Source organism: Oncorhynchus gorbuscha, linkage group LG07 (assembly GCF_021184085.1).
Source record: "Oncorhynchus gorbuscha isolate QuinsamMale2020 ecotype Even-year linkage group LG07, OgorEven_v1.0, whole genome shotgun sequence".
In the NCBI taxonomy this organism is placed as follows: Eukaryota; Metazoa; Chordata; class Actinopteri; order Salmoniformes; family Salmonidae; genus Oncorhynchus; species Oncorhynchus gorbuscha.
In genome coordinates, this window is record NC_060179.1 from 58,905,815 (window position 1) to 58,924,736 (window position 18,922).

General features: G+C 42.9%; 1 protein-coding gene across 4 annotated transcripts in view; it reads left to right on the forward strand.

The window, feature by feature from the left end:
• The window catches only part of LOC124040115 (protein shisa-6-like), a 68,881-nt gene that overhangs the window by 38,150 nt on the left and 11,809 nt on the right, over window positions 1-18,922 (forward strand). For 2 of the 4 annotated variants that reach the window (XM_046356962.1, XM_046356964.1), the window contains exon 5: window positions 4,473-4,511. The exons of the other annotated variants lie outside the window; for them this stretch is intronic. In XM_046356962.1, the coding sequence (XP_046212918.1) occupies window positions 4,473-4,511 (39 nt within the window). The remainder of the gene's footprint in view (window positions 1-4,472; window positions 4,512-18,922) is intronic. 4 annotated transcript variants of the gene reach the window in all.

An 18,922-nucleotide genomic window follows, 5' to 3' on the forward strand; every position in this document is an offset into this window, starting at 1 on the left:
CCAGATTCTAATTCAACACTCTTTTGTGGAAACTATTTGTTTTATTAACTCACCAATCCTCCCACAAGGCATGACACTGAATTCTTATGTCTCTTTTGTACCACTCTTGACAAATCATAATTCAATTGCAACCAGGGTCTTCCATACCCTGTCAGGCTTAAAGAAGCCTTTATCTTAGCAAACGACTGACAGTCAACTGAAAAAGGCGTGTTTTCTCCCTGACACAGACAGCACACCCACACCGCTTGCCTTTGTTAACAGTATTGTTCTAGTCTGATCGTATTGGCAGGAGACTGGATACTGAGACTCCTGCTGGGTTTGATTGTACAGTGGAAGGAGAGAATGGGAAACAAAGGAAACCAACCAGTGTGTTTGTGTGACTTGTTTAGCCAATGCGAAAGCGAAAGCATTACATAACATGTCAAAACAGTGGCCTATTAGTTTGCCTGACAACACTGTTGTGATCGCAGTGAGGAGGGGGGGTAATTTAAGGAAACTACTGTGGTTTGAATCCGGATGTGATCTCCAATTACATTGAAATGTAAAGCATGTCAAGCATGACGTGAAATGGGAATATTCCCAGAGGTGGCTGGCTCTCTGCCATGGTGGGAGAAGTTATTTGTCCATAACACATCAGAGATCACATCAGAGATCACACACAGAGAGAGAATGAGAGAATGAAAGAGAGAGAGAGAGATGTGTATCATCATCATCTCAAATGTTGTATCATTCAGGTCTTAGCAGCACGGCTGGATACGTTAAAACTATACGTACTGTAAACGGTACGAGATGTTTGTACTGCATATCTGAACAGATCAGAGGTCAAAGCCCCTCAAATGAAACTTCCTCAACTGGCCAAAGACAGTCTTCCCACAGACTGATGCGTGAGAGAGCATTATAGTCCTTCCATTTGAAAGAGCATTATAGTCCTGCCATTTTACAGCATCTGTATTGTCGGCCTCATCTGTGGGTTTCAGTTGCTTGTTTTTCTCTTGCGCTCTACTTGTCTCTATTTCTCGCTCTCCCTCCCCATCTCTCTCCTGCAGCAGTGTTTCTCTGTAATGAGCTTGTCGACAGGACGATATGATTCCAGGAATTAAAACAGCATTTTTCACTTTGATCACCCTACATACATTTTTAGCGAATCTCGCTCTCCATCTCTACTTACCTTTATATTTTTTTCTCTCTCTCTAACCCCACCCCTCTCTCTCTCTCTCTCTCTCTCTCTCTCTCTCTCTCTCTCTCTTCTCTCTCTCTCTCTGCTCTCTCTCTCTCTCTCTCTCTCTCTCTTGCTCTCTCTCTCTCTCTCTCTCTCTCTCTCTCTCTCTCTCTCTCTCTCTCTCTCTCTCTCTCTCTCTCTCTCTCTCTCTCTCTCTCTCTCTCTCTCTCTCTCTCTCTCTCTCTCTCTCTCTCTCTCTCTCTCTCTCTCTCTCTCTTGCTCTCTGTCTTCTATTTGTGCTTGGGGGATTGCTGCTAGATGGAGAGTTAATGAAGAAAGCTTGTTTCAGAGCAGACTGGTAAAACTCTGACAACACATTTGCTCTGTGCTGCTGTTAATTATCACCAACACAATCCGCTTTGATGCCTGACTGATCCCAAACCACTGTATCAGTTTAACATGCATATTTAGCACCACACTTCTAAACCTCTGTAAATCGACTGTATCTTTGTATGATTTGCATAAGCTACACAGTAGGGATCAGTGGCTGGTATTTGTTCTTTATGGGAGCTCTGACGCAGCTAAATCTTTTGCTTAAACACTTTCACTGAAACCTTCAAGCCCATCCAAATACATCCGTTTCTACTGCTGTTCTTCTGTATTGGTTCAATGTGTTCTTTCACCTGTGCCACAGGAGACTCAAATCCCAGGTGTGATATGAGTCCTACCAACACACCTGCGTATGTGGTGTTTAAAAAAAAATCAAAGACATATGACGCTATTAAGAATGTAATCATCTCGCATGGCTTCTGGTGCTGTAGGAGGATGATAATGCTAGCTATCAGGCAGATTTGTTATGTAATGTAATGAGATATCAGAGGGAGAGATAACAGCCCAACGCACTCAGCAGGGAAGCAGAAACACAAACACTCACTCACACATGCAGTACATGACATCACACCCAGTCCCAGCCTGTTTTCTGTTATACCAGAGAGAGAGCGAGAGAGACAGAGAGAGATGGAGAGAAGAAACACCGTGCCAATTGATTATGCTATATGCTGAATGACTCTCGAGTGTTGCTCACACAGAACAAACTGACTGAACTTTGAAGAGTGATAAATGAAAGAGAGAGGGGAGGAGAGAGAGGCAGAGGAGAGAAAGGAAGAAAAGAGAGAGATGAGAGGAATGAAAATAGCAAGGTTGGGAAGGGGAGGAGGAAAGGTAGAAGGGAAAGGGAGAAAGAAGCGACGTGGAGGGAGAGAAGCATTTTTTTTTATGTTATTCTAGCTCTCCAATCGTCCTTTATCTGTTTGTGTTTTGCAAAAAGCCACACATTTGTTCTTGAAATGACCTCCAGGCAGGCTAACTCCAGCTCATTGATTTCATCAGACTTATAGGGATGTTGCCGCGGAGGCCGGAGTAGCAGGTTAGAGTAACACACCAGGGCCATTGTAGAAGTATTTACCCTGAGCACAAATCTAAATGAAAATCTTCGCAAACATTGGCTCTCGCTGACGGTATACAAGCTCGGCTGGCCATTTGAGGGTGTCCCTCAGGGCGGTGACATCTCTGTTGCTTTAGTCACGATAGCATTCACTGCAGTCCCATTGGCACAGGCGTTATTTCAGCGTCTAGCGTTGATTTACATTTGGTTGAGTTGTCAACTAGTGTGAATTAAAAAGATTTTTTTTTTTAAATGTCTCCCTGACGTTGATGACTATTTGCAAATCCAATCAGTTTTTCCATGTTGATTCAACGTCATCACATTGAATTGCTTTATTGAAATGATGTTGAAACCGCGTTGATTCAACCAGTCAGAGGCCTCCTGCCCTAAGGAGGAACAGGACTGTGCCTCCTCAGATTTGTCCTGTTTAAAATAGTTGTTGTTGTTGTTGTTCCCAATGTCCCACTCTCATAACTAGCTACCAAGAAGCCATTTCAGGGTATCAATGCCTTTAGAGTATCTAGCTAGTCTAACTATCTTAGCTGGCATGTCTGCTGGCAAGTTTGGTCGACTTTAGAAAAGCAAGTACAGAAGTCTCACATTCCTTTCAATCTTTCACCAAGATTTTAGCAGAAGCAGAAGCAGAGAAGCATATCCAGATACTTTAAATAAACAACCACCAGGATACAGCTCAAGAGTTCATAGTATTAAGCATAATGCTTATGGCTCTAGATTGAAGGAAAAAGCTGTTTTCACGTGTTTGAAAAATGCAAAATTCTCCAACTTACGGTCGAGGGGGCCTAGCTTCCCTCCGGACCACCCCACAGCCCACAGCCATCCTCACATACAACGCTCCCCATCCAACCTGACACAGCTTGAGAGGATCTGCAGAGAAGAATGGGAGAAACTACCAAAATACAGGTGTCCCAAGCTTGTACCGTCATACCCCAGATGATTCGAGGCTGTAATTGCCTGCAAAGGACTGAGTAAAGAGTCTGAATACTTATCTAAATGAGATATTTCAGTTTATCATTTTTTAAATTAATTAGTAAACATTTCTAAAAACCTGTTTTTGCTTTGTCATTATGTTTTTTTGTGTAGATTGATGAGGAAAAACAACTATTTATTACATTTTAGAATAAGGTTGTAGCCAATTTTTAAAAATATCAATATCTGTTGCTGTGTGGGAGGCAGCCTGTATGAGGAGCTGATCCATCATCTATAATGATGGATCAAAGTTTCGCATGGCTGGACCCTCACACCCAACAATGTGTGTGCATGCATGCGCGTGTGCATGCATGCGTGGGTGGGTGTGCGTGTGTGCACACGCCTCGGTGGTAACATGGTGTACAGAACACAGCTGACTTCTACATCTCCTCGTCTCTTTCATCTCTCCATTTAATCTCCCCCCTTTCCACTCCTCTGGTATTGGATCTGTACCTTCTTTGCCATCCTTTTAACCTGCAGCCCTTCTTCTCTCGTAATTCCTCCAACCTTCATTCTGCCTCACATTTCATCTCGTTTATACGCGTATAACCTTCAATCTTTACCTCCTTTTACCTAATCTAGTAGCGTGGTGTTCAGTCTGCTGTTAGCTGTATTTTACTTGGAGTGTGTGGCATAACCTTTAGTAAGGGCTGATCAAATGTCCCGCATTCATTTCTACTTATGTGATCATACGAAGTGATCTGTACAATACCATGTCTTTATTTGATTGGCAAATGTGACATTTGAAAGAAAATATATAATATGTTCTGATGTTTCAGCTGTATTCTGTTGCTCTATCTGGCTCTCCTCTCTTGGTTTGATATGCTGTAAACTCTCTGTCCTCTCCACTACTTACTGTGCCTGGTTCCTTCTGCATTCTAGGTGAAAAGCATTGGCCCGTCCGCTCCCAAAGCCACCATGGTAGGAATGGCCGTTGTGTGTGGAATAGGTAAAGGTTGCTCCTAACCACTGATACACGGTCAGAGCTTATATCAACTTCCTAATAGTTAGGCTAGGATTTGGGCTAAGGTAATCTGATCCTATATCTGTGGTGAGTGGTGACTTTCACCTTGAGTGTCCTGTATCTCTCCTTGACCTCTGTCTGACCTTTAACCTTTGACCTCTAGCTCCTGTCACTGTGTGTGGTGGAGCATGTGTGACATCTGTTTGTGTACATTCGCTGCAGACCATCTAGATCAGTGTCGAGTCAATTGCAAAGATGAGGAGTTTATCTTGTCTTATTGAAATATCTCAAACATATTGTGAAACCTTTGAAAAAGCTAATTCCTTAATTAAAATCACCCACAGTGGATTTGCAAGGTCTATCAACCAAAGAGAAAATCTCAAGCACAACTAACCCATACTGGCACTTTCAGTGACCCCTGACCACAAAGTGGCAATCAAAATATGAGCTATTGTGTAAAAAAAAGAGTTTTTTAAAGTACTATTAGTAGGCTATAAGATGATCTTAGTGGAAATGGAAATGAGAAAATCTCTTGATGATTTTCATTGCAGTTGACCTGACAAGTAAAGTGGTTTTCTGTTCCATCGTGTTGTGCCTTAATAAGCCCAAGCTGTCCCATACTGTCCATCTTTTCCTAACCTACTGTACCATCAGGCCTGTGTTAAAACAGTGTTTTCTCTCAAATACATTAAGTGTGCTTGGTTTAGCTCACCCAGCACACTGGATTGGTATTGTTGGCACTTTCGGGACTATCTAAATGGTTCCACTAAACCAAGCGCAGCTTAAGTGTTTCAAGGGATAAAAATGCTATTTATACCCAGGTCCTAGCTACTGTACTATCCCATGTATGTATGTATGTATGTATGTATGTATGTATGTATGTATGTATGTATGTATGTATGTATGTATGTATGTATGTATGTATGTATGTATGTATGTATGTATGTATGTATGTATGTATGTATGTATGTATGTATGTATGTATGTATGTATGTATGTATGTATGTATGTATGTATGTATGTATGTATGTATGTATGTATGTTTGTTTGTTTGTTTGTTTGTTTGTTTGTTTGTTTGTTTGTTTGTTTGTGCTATGCTCCTGGACTCTTTCAGTCCTCAACATACCAAGAGGAGTTCTCTAGAGGTACGGATAAAGGCAGCTTTGAATGATGTTACTTCTTATTACTTAAAGAAGACATCAGATAAATCTGTGCTTATCCTTGCTAGCGACACTACAACCCTTATCCTGTCCTCACAACCAACAGTCTGAAGGACTACGAGGGAGCTGGTATGTAAAAAAGAATTTACACAGAGAGAGATATTACTTTATTATACTGAACAAAAATATAAATGCAACATGTAAAGTGTTGGTCCTTGTTTCATGAGCTGAAATAAAAGATCCCAGAAATGTTCCATACTCACAATAAGTTTATTTCTCTCAAATTTTGTGCACAAATTTGTTTATATCCCTGTTTGTGCGCATTACTCCTTTGCCAAGATAATTCATCCACCTGACAGGTGTGGCATATCAAGAAGCTGATTAAACAGCATGATCATTACAAAGGTGGACCTTGTGCTGGGGACAATAAAAGGCTACTCTAAAATGTGCAATTTTGTCACACAACACAATGCCATAGATGTCTCAAGTTGAGGGAGCTTGCAATTGGCATGCTGACTGCAGGAATGTCCACCAGAACAGCCACCCAGACAGCTGATGAAACCGAGGGCTATTTCTGTCAAAATCCTTTTTTGTGGGGATAAACCCATTCTGATTAGCTGGACCTGGCTCCCAAGTGAGTGGCAGCCTATGCTGTGCCCCTGCCCAGTCATGTGAAATCCATTCATTAGGGTCTAATACATTCAATGATATGAATTGCAACTCAGTAACTTCGTATGCATGTTGCGTTTATATTTTCTGATCAGTATAGTTCTAACGGAACAGTTGGGGTGTGAAAATATGAGGATGAGGTATTTTTTTCCATTTACTGAATCCTGACATATTGTCTATTCTTCTTGGTCCCATGTGATTTGAGGAGGCCAAGACATAGTGGTGAACATCATTATCTTCTACGTTGTCTAGAGAGACTATGAGGTCTCTCAAGGTCTCTGTAAATGTCAGCAAAACTCTGGCCTCGGAGGTCTAGAATACAAGATTAAAAAAAAAAGTATTATGTGACAACACAGGGTCACTCTGGTAGATGATTGTTCAGCGTCCATCATATTGCTAAATGAACACACATTTGTCACCAGAGATTGGCATTTACAGCAGCAAGTGAGCCTTAAATGCCTTTGGGTTATTGAGAGAGATGAGACGCTGAAATGAAATGCTCGCTACCATTCTAAAACTGGCACTTACATTTCAGTTAATTAGCAGATGCTCTTAACCAGAGCAACTTACAGGAGCAATTAAGGTTCAGTAGCTTGCATATTTTTTTCCTAGTCCTTCGGGGGATTTGAACCGGCAACCTTTCAGTTACTTGCCCAAAGCTCTTAACCGCTAGGCTACCTGCCACCTGCCATGTAAACATCTTCCCAGCCTGAAATAGTCCCCAATCGTTCTGACTGTAACGTCATGCTGTAAAATTTCTCCCAGTGTGAACATTTTACCATCGGGTTCTTGGTCACCTCCCTGACCAAGGCCCTTCTCCGCCGATTGCTCAGTTTGGGAAGCTCTAGGAAGAGTCTTGGTGGATCCTTATTTCATTTAAGAATGATGGAGGCCACTGTTCTTGGGGACCTTCAATGTTGCAGCACACCCTCTTCCCTCAGCCCTTAAATTAAGTGGATGCTTCTGATGATGTATCATGACGTATGATGAGTATACACTTGCTGGGAAAGAGGCGAGGGAGGAATGATTTTTAAATGGACCACCCTTGCCCGTAAATTCGTCACTCGTTCATCCTGCTATGATTGTGTTTTCAGCCACCGGTAGCTTGTGGGTGCTTTATATGTGCTACAGTCAATTATGATTGCATGTCTACTTACATTAAATATATAATATATTGTTATAAACTGGGTGGTTCGAGCCCTGAATGTTGATTGGCTGACAGCCGTGGGATATCAGACCGTATTCCATGGGTATGACAAAACATTTATTTTTACTGCTTTAATTACATTTGTAACCAGTTTATAAAAGCAATAAGGTACCTTAGGGTATTGTGGTATATGGCCAATATACCACAGCTAAGGACTATATCCAGGTACTCCGCATTGCGTCATGCATAAGAACAGTCCTTAGCTGTGGTATACTGGCTATATACCACACTCCATCGGGCCTTAGTGCTGTATGATAGCTAGCAAATTAATTAGCTAAATAACATTAGCCTGCCTCTGTTAAAATGTTTTATTTCTACAATTTCCGAAGCTAACCAAACAAAAGCATCATTACTTTTACGAGACGTGTTTGTGCATTAGTAGCACCATTTCTAACTTATTTACATTTGTTTTTTACTTACACTTGTATGCTGACTCCATCTTGACGTTGAGGTTTTAAGTTTTGGCAGACTTTTCTTAGCGGATGTACAATCATCGTGAATTGAATTATGTGGTGTTTCAGGCCCCGAAGTGAACACAATTGTACACTCGCAAACTCCATTAAAAACGAGGGCTGAGGGGCTTACGTTGCAAACTTCCCTTGCTTGGCTAATCGTTTGGACCGACGACAAATATGGCCGCAGAGATTCCCCCAAGGGAATGAGGGTAAGTGGACGAGGGTGTACCTTGAATGAGTTTGAAACGCAGCCCGGATGTTTCTCTCACACCCTTCCTCGACCTTGAACAACTGCTCTGTGGGCACGCACATTTGTTTCACACATCTGCCAATCAATGGTGGCCAGGAGTATTGAAGCTTGTTGAGGCGTGAGGTCAGCATATAAACACCCAGACACGCGCGTCAATGTCCCGAGGGTTGATGTGAGGAGAGATCTTTTGCGATTACAAAGACGTTGGCACTACGGGAGGGTGTGAGAGAAACATCCGCACAAGCTCAGCCATCCACATAAAGAGACGCACGTGCAATTAGTGAACTGGAAACATCTTTCCGCTGGGAGAAGTTTTACAGCATGACGTTACAATCACAACACAATCAGAACGATTGGGAACTATTTCACGCTGGGAGGATTTTTACATGACAACGGGCACTTCTTACTGTTATTCTGTCATGTCTTACTGACAGGCTAATACTACTAGCCCTTCTATATCCTGTAGGCTACTGTATATGATTACCTCTTATAAACAAAATATGTTTGCCCCACTGACTTTAATTATCCCATCAGCTGGCGTAGTCTTCTACCAGTTAATCTAGGTCAGGTTCTAAATGATTAGCCTATAGTCTATAAAAGTCTGGCTGTACATAAGTCTAACACCCAGAGACTTAGGCACACTGAGTCTAAAATGAGTTCTATAGGTCTACATTTGGAGGCAGCAGCATTAGATATAACTTCATAACCAGTATCGCTGGTGCCACAATTGGGTCAGAAATAAGCTGTTTCCACAGTTGGGATGAGAGGAAGGCAGAACGAGACAGAAGTTCCATCCATTGGTCAAATAAAGTCTCCCCGCCCGCCGTACTGAGTCAAGCTGGCAGTTAACATTTAGCGATTAAATGTTAACACTCTTTGTCAGTTGTTAAATGCCAAGTCCACAGTGGCTCTCAGCCCCATGGCGCGGCGAGGTGGAAAAGAGAGGGAGGAGAGGGGGCGAGAAGGGCAGGGTAGATGTGTTGGCAGTGTTTCGATGTCAACAAAGCCAATAGGATAGAGAGACCCCTGGTCTGACACCCTCTCGCACAGGCGCATGTACATACACACGTGTTTATTCAAATACTGAAAAATAAATGGAAGATGCATCTGTGAAAATGTCATTGCACATTATTTAGAACGAAAAGATCAGGCAGGGGTTGAGCAATTACACCAAATGTCATCCTATAATTTTCACTCATATTAAGTGAAATTGTATAGTCAGACAGTCAGGCAATTATGATACTCTTATGATAACCAAAATCATCCCAAAACTAAAATTTATACGTGAAAGGGTTCAAATTGCCTGAGAATGTGGAAGTTGTTGCATGACTGTGTTTCCGAACTGTCTTTTGTATTGGGAGTAAAGGAGAAGAGTTTGCGTACACCAACTCTGCTACACCCCGAGGGGCTCTGGAGGGGATGTTAGGGACCCATCTCTGGGTTGGGTGGAGGAGAGAGAGGGGATAGGGGATAGATACACAGCTGCTCACCCTCTGCTCACTGATGACCTTGTTTGTTTTCTGTTTTTCTCTTTTCAAAGGGAACACTGATGACTGAGGGTTGGAGTGTTCTCATTATTGAGGTTTGGAGTGTCCTCATTACTAAGTGTTGGAGTGCTCTCATTACTGAGGGTTGGAGTGTTCTCATTGCTGAGGGTTGGAGTGTTCTCATTACTGAGGGTTGGAGTGTCCTCATTACTGAAGGTTGGCGTGTCCTCATTACTGAGGGTTGGAGTGTTCTCATTACTGAAGGTTGGCTTGTCCTCATTACTGAAGGTTGGCGTGTCCTCAATACTGAAGGTTGGCGTGTCCTCATTACTGAGGGTTGGAGTGTTCTCATTACTGAAGGTTGGCGTGTCCTCATTACTGAAGGTTGGCGTGTCCTCATTACTGAAGGTTGGCGTGTCCTCATTACTGAAGGTTGGTGTGTCCTCATTACTGAAGGTTGGCGTGTCCTCATTACTGAAGGTTGGCATGTCCTCATTACTGAGGGTTGGCGTGTCCTCATTACTGAAGGTTGCCGTGTCCTCATTACTGAAGGTTGCCGTGTCCTCATTACTGAAGGTTGGCGTGTCCTCATTACTGAAGGTTGGCGTGTCCTCATTACTGAGGGTTGGAGCGTTCTCATTACTGAGGGTTGGAGTGTTCTCATTACTGAAGGTTGGCTTGTCCTCATTACTGAAGGTTGGCGTGTCCTCATTACTGAAGGTTGGCGTGTTCTCATTACTGGGGGTTGGAGTCTCCTCATTACTGAAGGTTGCCGTGTCCTCATTACTGAGGGTTGGAGTGTCCTCATTACTGAGGGTTGCTCATTCCTCATTACTGAGGGTTGGAGTGTTCTCACAGGATGTCATTAACATTAATGGGACGTTTAGAAGGATTCTTAAGCCCTGAGCTTTAACAATGTGCTCAGATTGCCGCATCCATTTTGAAGGAGAGTCATGCTAAGATATTTATTGGTGGGCTATACATTACTAGGTGTTTATGCACCAATTGTGCCATATTAGTGCGTTTAGCATTAGTGTTAAGGTGTTAACTTACCACTTACCTCCACTGACGTTACCCACCGTTTTATCACATTCCTGGATGTCATGATTTGTGTGATAGGATAAGTTATGTCAGGATAGTGAGTCAGTGTTGAGCCATCTGGGTGTTAATATGCAGGCTCACATGTGCTGTATCAGGTGTGAAAATACTGATTAATATTAATATGATGCAATATGTGCCTACAGGAAGAGAGATGATGTCAAATACCTCACGGAACCACACAAGCCGGCATAAATCTGGGTTTATCATCTCATTTTGTTTGACTGGCAACAGACAAAGTGCACAGCTGCGTCATCAAGTTGCAGACAGACAAAATACCCATTTTATCAATTTAGATTGGAGACCTGGTTAACCTCTCAATCAGGAATAATCAATATACAGTGTAATTATATGCTCAGTCCCTGTGCTTATCTCCTTCTCTCCTTCTCATTCAGCTGGCAGAACCAATAACTGATACAGCTAATAGGCAGGCGTCTTTAAAATGACTCAAATCCAACAATATTTTGCCCGTCCCTCCTTTAAAGGGGCCAATGCAGCCATTTTTATCTCAATATCAAAACATTTCTGGGTAACAATGAAGTACCTTACTGTGATTGTTTTCAATTGGTAAAATTGAAGCTTCTTAGCAAGAGCAATTTCTCAAGCAAGGGTTTTGCTAGGACTGTCTGGGAGTGGAGAGAGGAAAACTGGAAACTGGCTGTTACTGACAGAGGTTTGGAACTCTCTTTCTTACCGGTCTATTAATGTCACCAGGCAGGCCAAACTCACACTAAAACAGGCGGTCTTTTCAAACAGCCCTTTACACTAAAAGGGCATTATCAACAGGTTCACAATTTCACAGTATTATTCCTACCTCACAGTTTGGAAATAATCTAAAACCCAGAAGTCATGTTTTTGACTACACTGGGTCTTTTACCTAACCCCAAGCAAGCTACATTCATAAACAAATTGCTTGGTTACTTCATTTACATTTTGGTAGTTGTAGGAACATTCTCCAACTGGTTTGACATTGGGAATGTTCTAAAAAAAAAAACGTTATTCTGTTGTAATTTCAGTATTTCAGAAAAAAAGTTTCCTACAGGTTTCCTCATTGTTCTATTTAAAGTAGTTCTAAAATTGTTCCCGAGAATGTTATAACTTTCCATAAAAAAACTTTATTAATCAATCAATCAATCAAATGTATTTATAAAGCCCTTTTTACATCAGCCGATGTCACAAAGTGCTGAACAGAAACCCAACATAAATCCCCAAAATCAAATCAAATCAAATCAAATATATTTATATAGCCCTTCGTACATCAGCTGATATCTCAAAGTGCTGTACAGAAACCCAGCCTAAAACCCCAAACAGCAAGCAATGCAGGTGTAGAAGCACGGTGGCTTGGAAAAACTCCCTCTCTAGGAAGAAACCTAGAGATGAACCAGGCTCTGAGGGGTGGCCAGTCCTCTTCTAGCTGGACTGGCCACCAGTGTAGGACTGGTGGACAGTCCAGCCAGTCTTACACTGGTGGAAGAGATTATAACAGTATATGGCCAAGATGTTAAAAAGTTCATAGATGACCAGCAGGGTCAGATAATAATAATCACAGTGGTTGTAGAGGGTGCAACAAGTCAGCACCTCAGGAGTAAATGTCAGTTGGACTTTCATAGCCGATCATTCAGAGTTAGAAACAACAGGTGTGGTAGAGGGAGTCCAAAAATAGCAGGTCCGGGACAAGGTATCACATCCAGTGAACAGGTCAGGGTTCCATAGCAGCAGGCAGAACAGCTGAAACTGGAGCAGTAGCAGGACCAGGTGGACTGGGACAGCAAGGAGTCATCAGGCCAGGTAGTCCTGAGGCATGGTCCTAGGACTTAGGTCCTCCGAGAGAAAGAGAGAGAATTAGAGGGAGCATACTTAAATTCACACAGGACACCGGATAAGACAGGAGAAATACTCCAGATATAACAGACTGAACCTAGCCCCCTAACACATAAACTATTGCAGCATAAATACTGGGGTCAGGAGACACTCTGGTCCTGTCTGGCGATACCCTGAGACGGGGGCAAACAGGCAGGATATAACCCCACCCACTTTGCCAAAGCACAGCCCCCACACCACTAGAGGGATATCTTACTACCCGGAGACAAGGCCGAGTATAGCCCACGAAGATCTACCACAGGGCACAAACCCGGGGGGTGGGGGAGACGCCAACACGGACAGAAAGATCATGTCAGTGACTCAACCCACTCAAATGACGCACCCCTCCTAGGGACGGCATGGAAGAGCACCAGTAAGCCAGTGACTCAGCCCCTGTAATAGGGTTAGAGGCAGAGAATCCCAGTGGAGAGAGGGGAACCGGCCAGGCAGAGACAGCAAGGGTGGTTCGTTGCCTTTCCATTCATCTTCACACCCCTGGGCCAGACTACACTCAATCATAGGATCTAATAATAGACCTACTGAAGAGATGAGTCTTCAATAAAGCCTTAAAGGTTGAGACCGAGTCTGCGTCTCTCACATGGATCGGCAGACCATTCCATAAAAATGTTGCTCTTTAGGATAAAGCCCTGCCTCCAGCTGTTTGCTTAGAAATTCTAGGGACAGTAAGGAGGCCTGCGTCTTGTGCCATAGGTATGTACCGCAGGACCAAATCGGAAAGATAAGTAGGAGCAATCCCAAGTAATGCTTTGTAGGTTAGCAGTAAAACCTTGAAATCAACAGGAAGCCAGTATAGAGAGGCTAGCACTGGAGTAATATGATCACATTTTTTTGTGCTAGTCAAGATTCTAGCAACCATGTTAAGCACTAACGGAAGTTTATTTAGTGCTTTATCCGGGTAGCCAGAAAGTAGAGCATTGCAGTAGCCTAATCGAGAAGTGACAAAAGCATGGATTAATTTTCCTACATAATTGTTGGACAGAAAGTTTCAGATTTTTGCAATGTTACGAAGATGGACATATCTGTCCTTGAAATATTCTTGATATGTTTGTCAAAAGAGAGATCAGGGTCCAGAGCAATGTGAGATCCATCACAGTTTTATTTCAGATGACTGTACAACCATCAAGATTAATTGTCATATCCAACAGAAGATCCATTTGTTTCTTGGGACCTAGCATCTATGTTTTGAGTTTAAAAGTAAAACGTTTGCCGCCATCCACTTCATAATGTCTGAAACACAGGCTTCCAGGGAGGGCAATTTTGGGGCTTCAAAGTGTTTCATCAAAATGTACAGCTGTGTATCGTCAGCATAGCAGTGAAAGTTAACATTATGTTTCCAAATGACATCACCAAAAGGTAAAATACATAGTGAAAACAAGTGGTCCTTAAACGGAACCTTGAGGAACACCGACATTTACAGTTGATTTGTCAGAGGACAAACCAACCACAGAGATAAACTGATACCTTTCCGACAGATAATATCTAAACCAGGCAAGAACTTGTCCGTGTAGACCAATTTGGGTTTCAAATCTCTCCAAAAGAATGTGCACAAGGACAGATGCAGAGCCTTGGTCTTACACCATTTAAAGGTAATTTACCACCTTCACGAGTGCAGTCTAGGTGCTATGATGGGGTCTAAAACCAGATGGAAGCATTTCGTATACATTGTTTGTCTTCAGGAAGGCAGTGAGTCGCAGCACAACAGCTTAATAAAATGGGATAGTCCAGGATTATGAGGAAAAAGATTAAGATCCACAATATTTATTCCACTGGACAAAACTAGGTCCAGAGTATGACTGTGGCAGTGAGTAGGTCCGGAAACATGTTGGACAAAATGTTGGAGTCCATGATGGCTCTGAAAGCCTTTTGGAGTGGGTCTGTGGACTTTTCCATGTGAATATTAAAGTCACCAAAAATTTGAATATTATCTGGTCTGATAGGAATTCAGGGAACTCAGTGAGGAACGCTGTATACGGCCCAGGAGGCCTGTAAACAGTAGCTATAAAAAGTGATTGAGTAGGCTACATGAATTTCATGACTAGAAGCTCAAAAGGCAAAATGCAATCTTTTTTTTGTTGTAAATTGAAATATGCTATCGTAAATGTTAGCAACACCTCTGCGGGATGCGCGGGGATATGGTCACTAGTGTAACCAGGAGGAGAGGCCTCATTTAGCACAGTAAAATCACCAGGCTTAAGCCATGTTTCAGTCAGCCCAATCACATCAAGATTATTATCAGTGATTAGTTCATTGACTATAACTGCCTTGGAAGTGAGGGATCTAACATTAAGTAGCCCTATTTTGAGATGTGAGATATCACAATCTCTTTCAATAATGAAAGGAATGGAGGAGGTCTTTATTCCAAATCAAATCAAATTTTATTTGTCACATACACATGGTTAGCAGATGTTAATGCGAGTGTAGCAAAATGCTTGTGCTTCTAATTCCAACAATACAGTAATAACCAACAAGTAATCTAACTAACAATTCCAAAACTACTGTCTTATACACAGTGTAAGGGGATAAAGAATATGTACATAAGGATATATGAATGAGTGATGGTACAGAGCAGCATAGGCAAGATACAGTAGATGGTATCGAGTACCATTAAGATTGCTAAGGCAAGCACCACCATGTTAAGTTTTGCCCAACCTAGATCGAGGCGCAGACACTCCTCTGCATTCCAGGCTTGGTCCTGTTCGTGGGTAAGTAATATTCAGAGAACATTCTAATAATGTTATTAAAAACAAACATTCCTTTCTTAGAATCATGAGAACACTTTCCATAAAAACCACAAGAAAACTTTAGTAATAATGTTATTTAAAAAATATATAAATTCCGTTCTCAGCATCAACAAAACCCTCTCTATCCTAAGTGTGTTCAGGTGTGTTGGCCGCGCCCACTAATTGGCCACACCTGATCTTAATGAGTGCTTGTTTCCTTTGAAATGGGGTCTGTTTGAATATACTCAAATGAACAGCTTTGTATGTGTAAAAAAAAACATGGCACGCTGGCTCCATCCTGGTGGCGCAGTGGACTAATTCCATGGATAGAGAACAGAAGATTATAGGTTTGAATCCCAAAGATGACTTGTCACAATAAAACATAAATGTGTTTGCATGATTAATGCCTGAGGAAATACATGTTCATGGTTCCTTGGAATAAGCTGGCAGTGGTATGACGTCCTATTGAAACATTCAGTGAAGGAAGTTATTCAAAAGAACATCATTTCCATTCTCAGAGCCTTTAGAAAGCCTCCTAGGAAAACATTCAAGGAACCAGACAAACACGTTCTCTGAACCTCCCTGCCACCTAAAAATAAGTGTTCCCAGAACAGGCAAAATGTTCACTTCTGTCCTCAGAATGTAAAAAAAAGAATCAATTTTACTGGTATGACTTTGTTCCCACAACCAATGTGAAACCAAAAAAATATAAGTTTCCACAACTTTCAAGGAACCAATGTGCTTGCTGTGGTGTGTGTGTGTGTTGCCGCTCTCTAACACAACTAATTGGTCCCCCGATTACAGCGGGATCATTGAACTGGTCCTTCTTCCTTCTTAATTAGGGCCCAGTGCAGTGCAGGGGCTCTTAACTCAGTAAAACTTCTCTCTGTCTACACTTTCTCTATGGGGAGCTCTGCAGTACTGCCTCTCTCTATTTCTCTATGGAGGTCTCAGTGCTTTCACTATGGGGAGCTCTGCAGTACTGGCTCTCTCTATTTCTCTATGGAGGTCTCAGTGCTTTCTCTATGGGGAGCACTGCAGTACTGGCTCTCTCTATTTCTCTATGGAGGTCTCAGTGCTTTCACTATGGGGAGCTCTGTAGTACTGGCTCTCTCTATTTCTCTATGGAGGTCTCAGTGCTTTCTCTATGGGGAGCTCTGTAGTACTGGCTCTCTCTATTTCTCTATGGAGGTCTCAGTGCTTTCTCTATGGGGAGCTCTGTAGTACTGGCTCTCTCTATTTCTCTATGGAGGTCTCAGTGCTTTCTCTGGGGAGCTCTGGGGAGTCTCAGTGCTTTCACTATGGGGAGCTCTGCAGTACTGGCTCTCTCTATTTCTCTATGGAGGTCTCAGTGCTTTCTCTATGGGGAGCTCTGCAGTACTGGCTCTCTCTATTTCTCTATGGAGGTCTCAGTGCTTTCACTATGGGGAGCTCTGTAGTACTGGCTCTCTCTATTTCTCTATGGAGGTCTCAGTGCTTTCTCTATGGGGAGCTCTGTAGTACTGGCTCTCTCTATTTCTCTATGGAGGTCTCAGTGCTTTCTCTATGGGGAGCTCTGTAGTACTGGCTCTCTCTATTTCTCTATGGAGGTCTCAGTGCTTTCTCTATGGGGAGCTCTGCAGTACTGGCTCTCTCTATTTCTCTATGGAGGTCTCAGTGCTTTCACTATGGGGAGCTCTGTAGTACTGGCTCTCTCTATTTCTCTATGGAGGTCTCAGTGCTTTCTCTATGGGGAGCTCTGTAGTACTGGCTCTCTCTATTTCTCTATGGAGGTCTCAGTGCTTTCTCTATGGGGAGCTCTGCAGTACTGGTTCTCTCTATTTCTCTATGGAGGTCTCAGTGCTTTCTCTATGGGGAGCTCTGCAGTACTGGTTCTATTTCTCTATGGAGGTCTCAGTGCTTTCTATGGGGAGGAGGTCTCAGTGCTTTCTCTATGGGGAGCTCTGCAGTACTGGTTCTCTCTATTTCTCTATGGAGGTCTCAGTGCTTTCTCTATGGGGAGCTCTGCAGTACTGGCTCTCTCTATTTCTCTATGGAGGTCTCAGTGCTTTCTCTATGGGGAGCTCTGCAGTACTGGCTCTCTCTATTTCTCTATGGAGGTCTCAGTGCTTTCACTATGGGGAGCTCTGTAGTACTGTCTCTCTCTATTTCTCTATGGAGGTCTCAGTGCTTTCACTATGGGGAGCTCTGTAGTACTGGCTCTCTCTATTTCTCTATGGAGGTCTCAGTGCTTTCACTATGGGAAGCTCTGTAGTACTGGCTCTCTCTATTTCTCTATGGAGGTCTCAGTGCTTTCACTATGGGGAGCTCTGTAGTACTGGCTCTCTCTATTTCTCTATGGAGGTCTCAGTGCTTTCACTATGGGGAGCTCTGTAGTACTGGCTCTCTCTATTTCTCTATGGAGGTCTCAGTGTTTTCACTATGGGGAGCTCTGCAGTACTGGCTCTCTCTATTTCTCTATGGAGGTCTCAGTGTTTTCACTATGGGGAGCTCTGTAGTACTGGCTCTCTCTATTTCTCTATGGAGGTCTCAGTGCTTTCACTATGGGGAGCTCTGTAGTACTGGCTCTCTCTATTTCTCTATGGAGGTCTCAGTGCTTTCTCTATGGGGAGCTCTGTAGTACTGGCTCTCTCTATTTCTCTATGGAGGTCTCAGTGCTTTCACTATGGGGAGCTCTGTAGTACTGGCTCTCTCTATTTCTCTATGGAGGTCTCAGTGCTTTCACTATGGGGAGCTCTGTAGTACTGGCTCTCTCTATTTCTCTATGGAGGTCTCAGTGCTTTCACTATGGGGAGCTCTGTAGTACTGGCTCTCTCTATTTCTCTATGGAGGTCTCAGTGCTTTCACTATGGGGAGCTCTGTAGTACTGGCTCTCTCTATTTCTCTATGGAGGTCTCAGTGCTTTCTCTATCTGGGCACTGACAGTGTGGGGCCAAGCCTGAAGTTCAAAGGTGTGATTGGGGTGTCAGCACTGTGTGTGGATTAACTACAAAAGTGAATGGAAAGTGTTTTGGTTTTACAGCTATGGCACAATGTAATTAAAATGGAGATCACAGTGCATGTGTGTGCGTGTGTGTGTTCTTTATGTCTGGTGCTTTTCAAGAACATTAAATACATTCATATATTCAGCAAACCCTGCCCTCACGTCTGTGACTTCACTTTGTCTGCAAACAGTCTCTCTCTCCCCAAACCAAACCCTGCCCTCACGTCTGTGACTTCACTTTGTCTGCAAACAGTCTCTCTCTCCCCAAACCAAACCCTGCCCTCACGTCTGTGACTTCACTTTGTCTGCAAACAGTCTCTCTCTCCCCAAACCAAACCCTGCCCTCACGTCTGTGACTTCACTTTGTCTGCAAACAGTCTCTCTCTCCCCAAACCAAACCCTGCCCTCACGTCTGTGACTTCACTTTGTCTGCAAACAGTCTCTCTCTCCCCAAACCA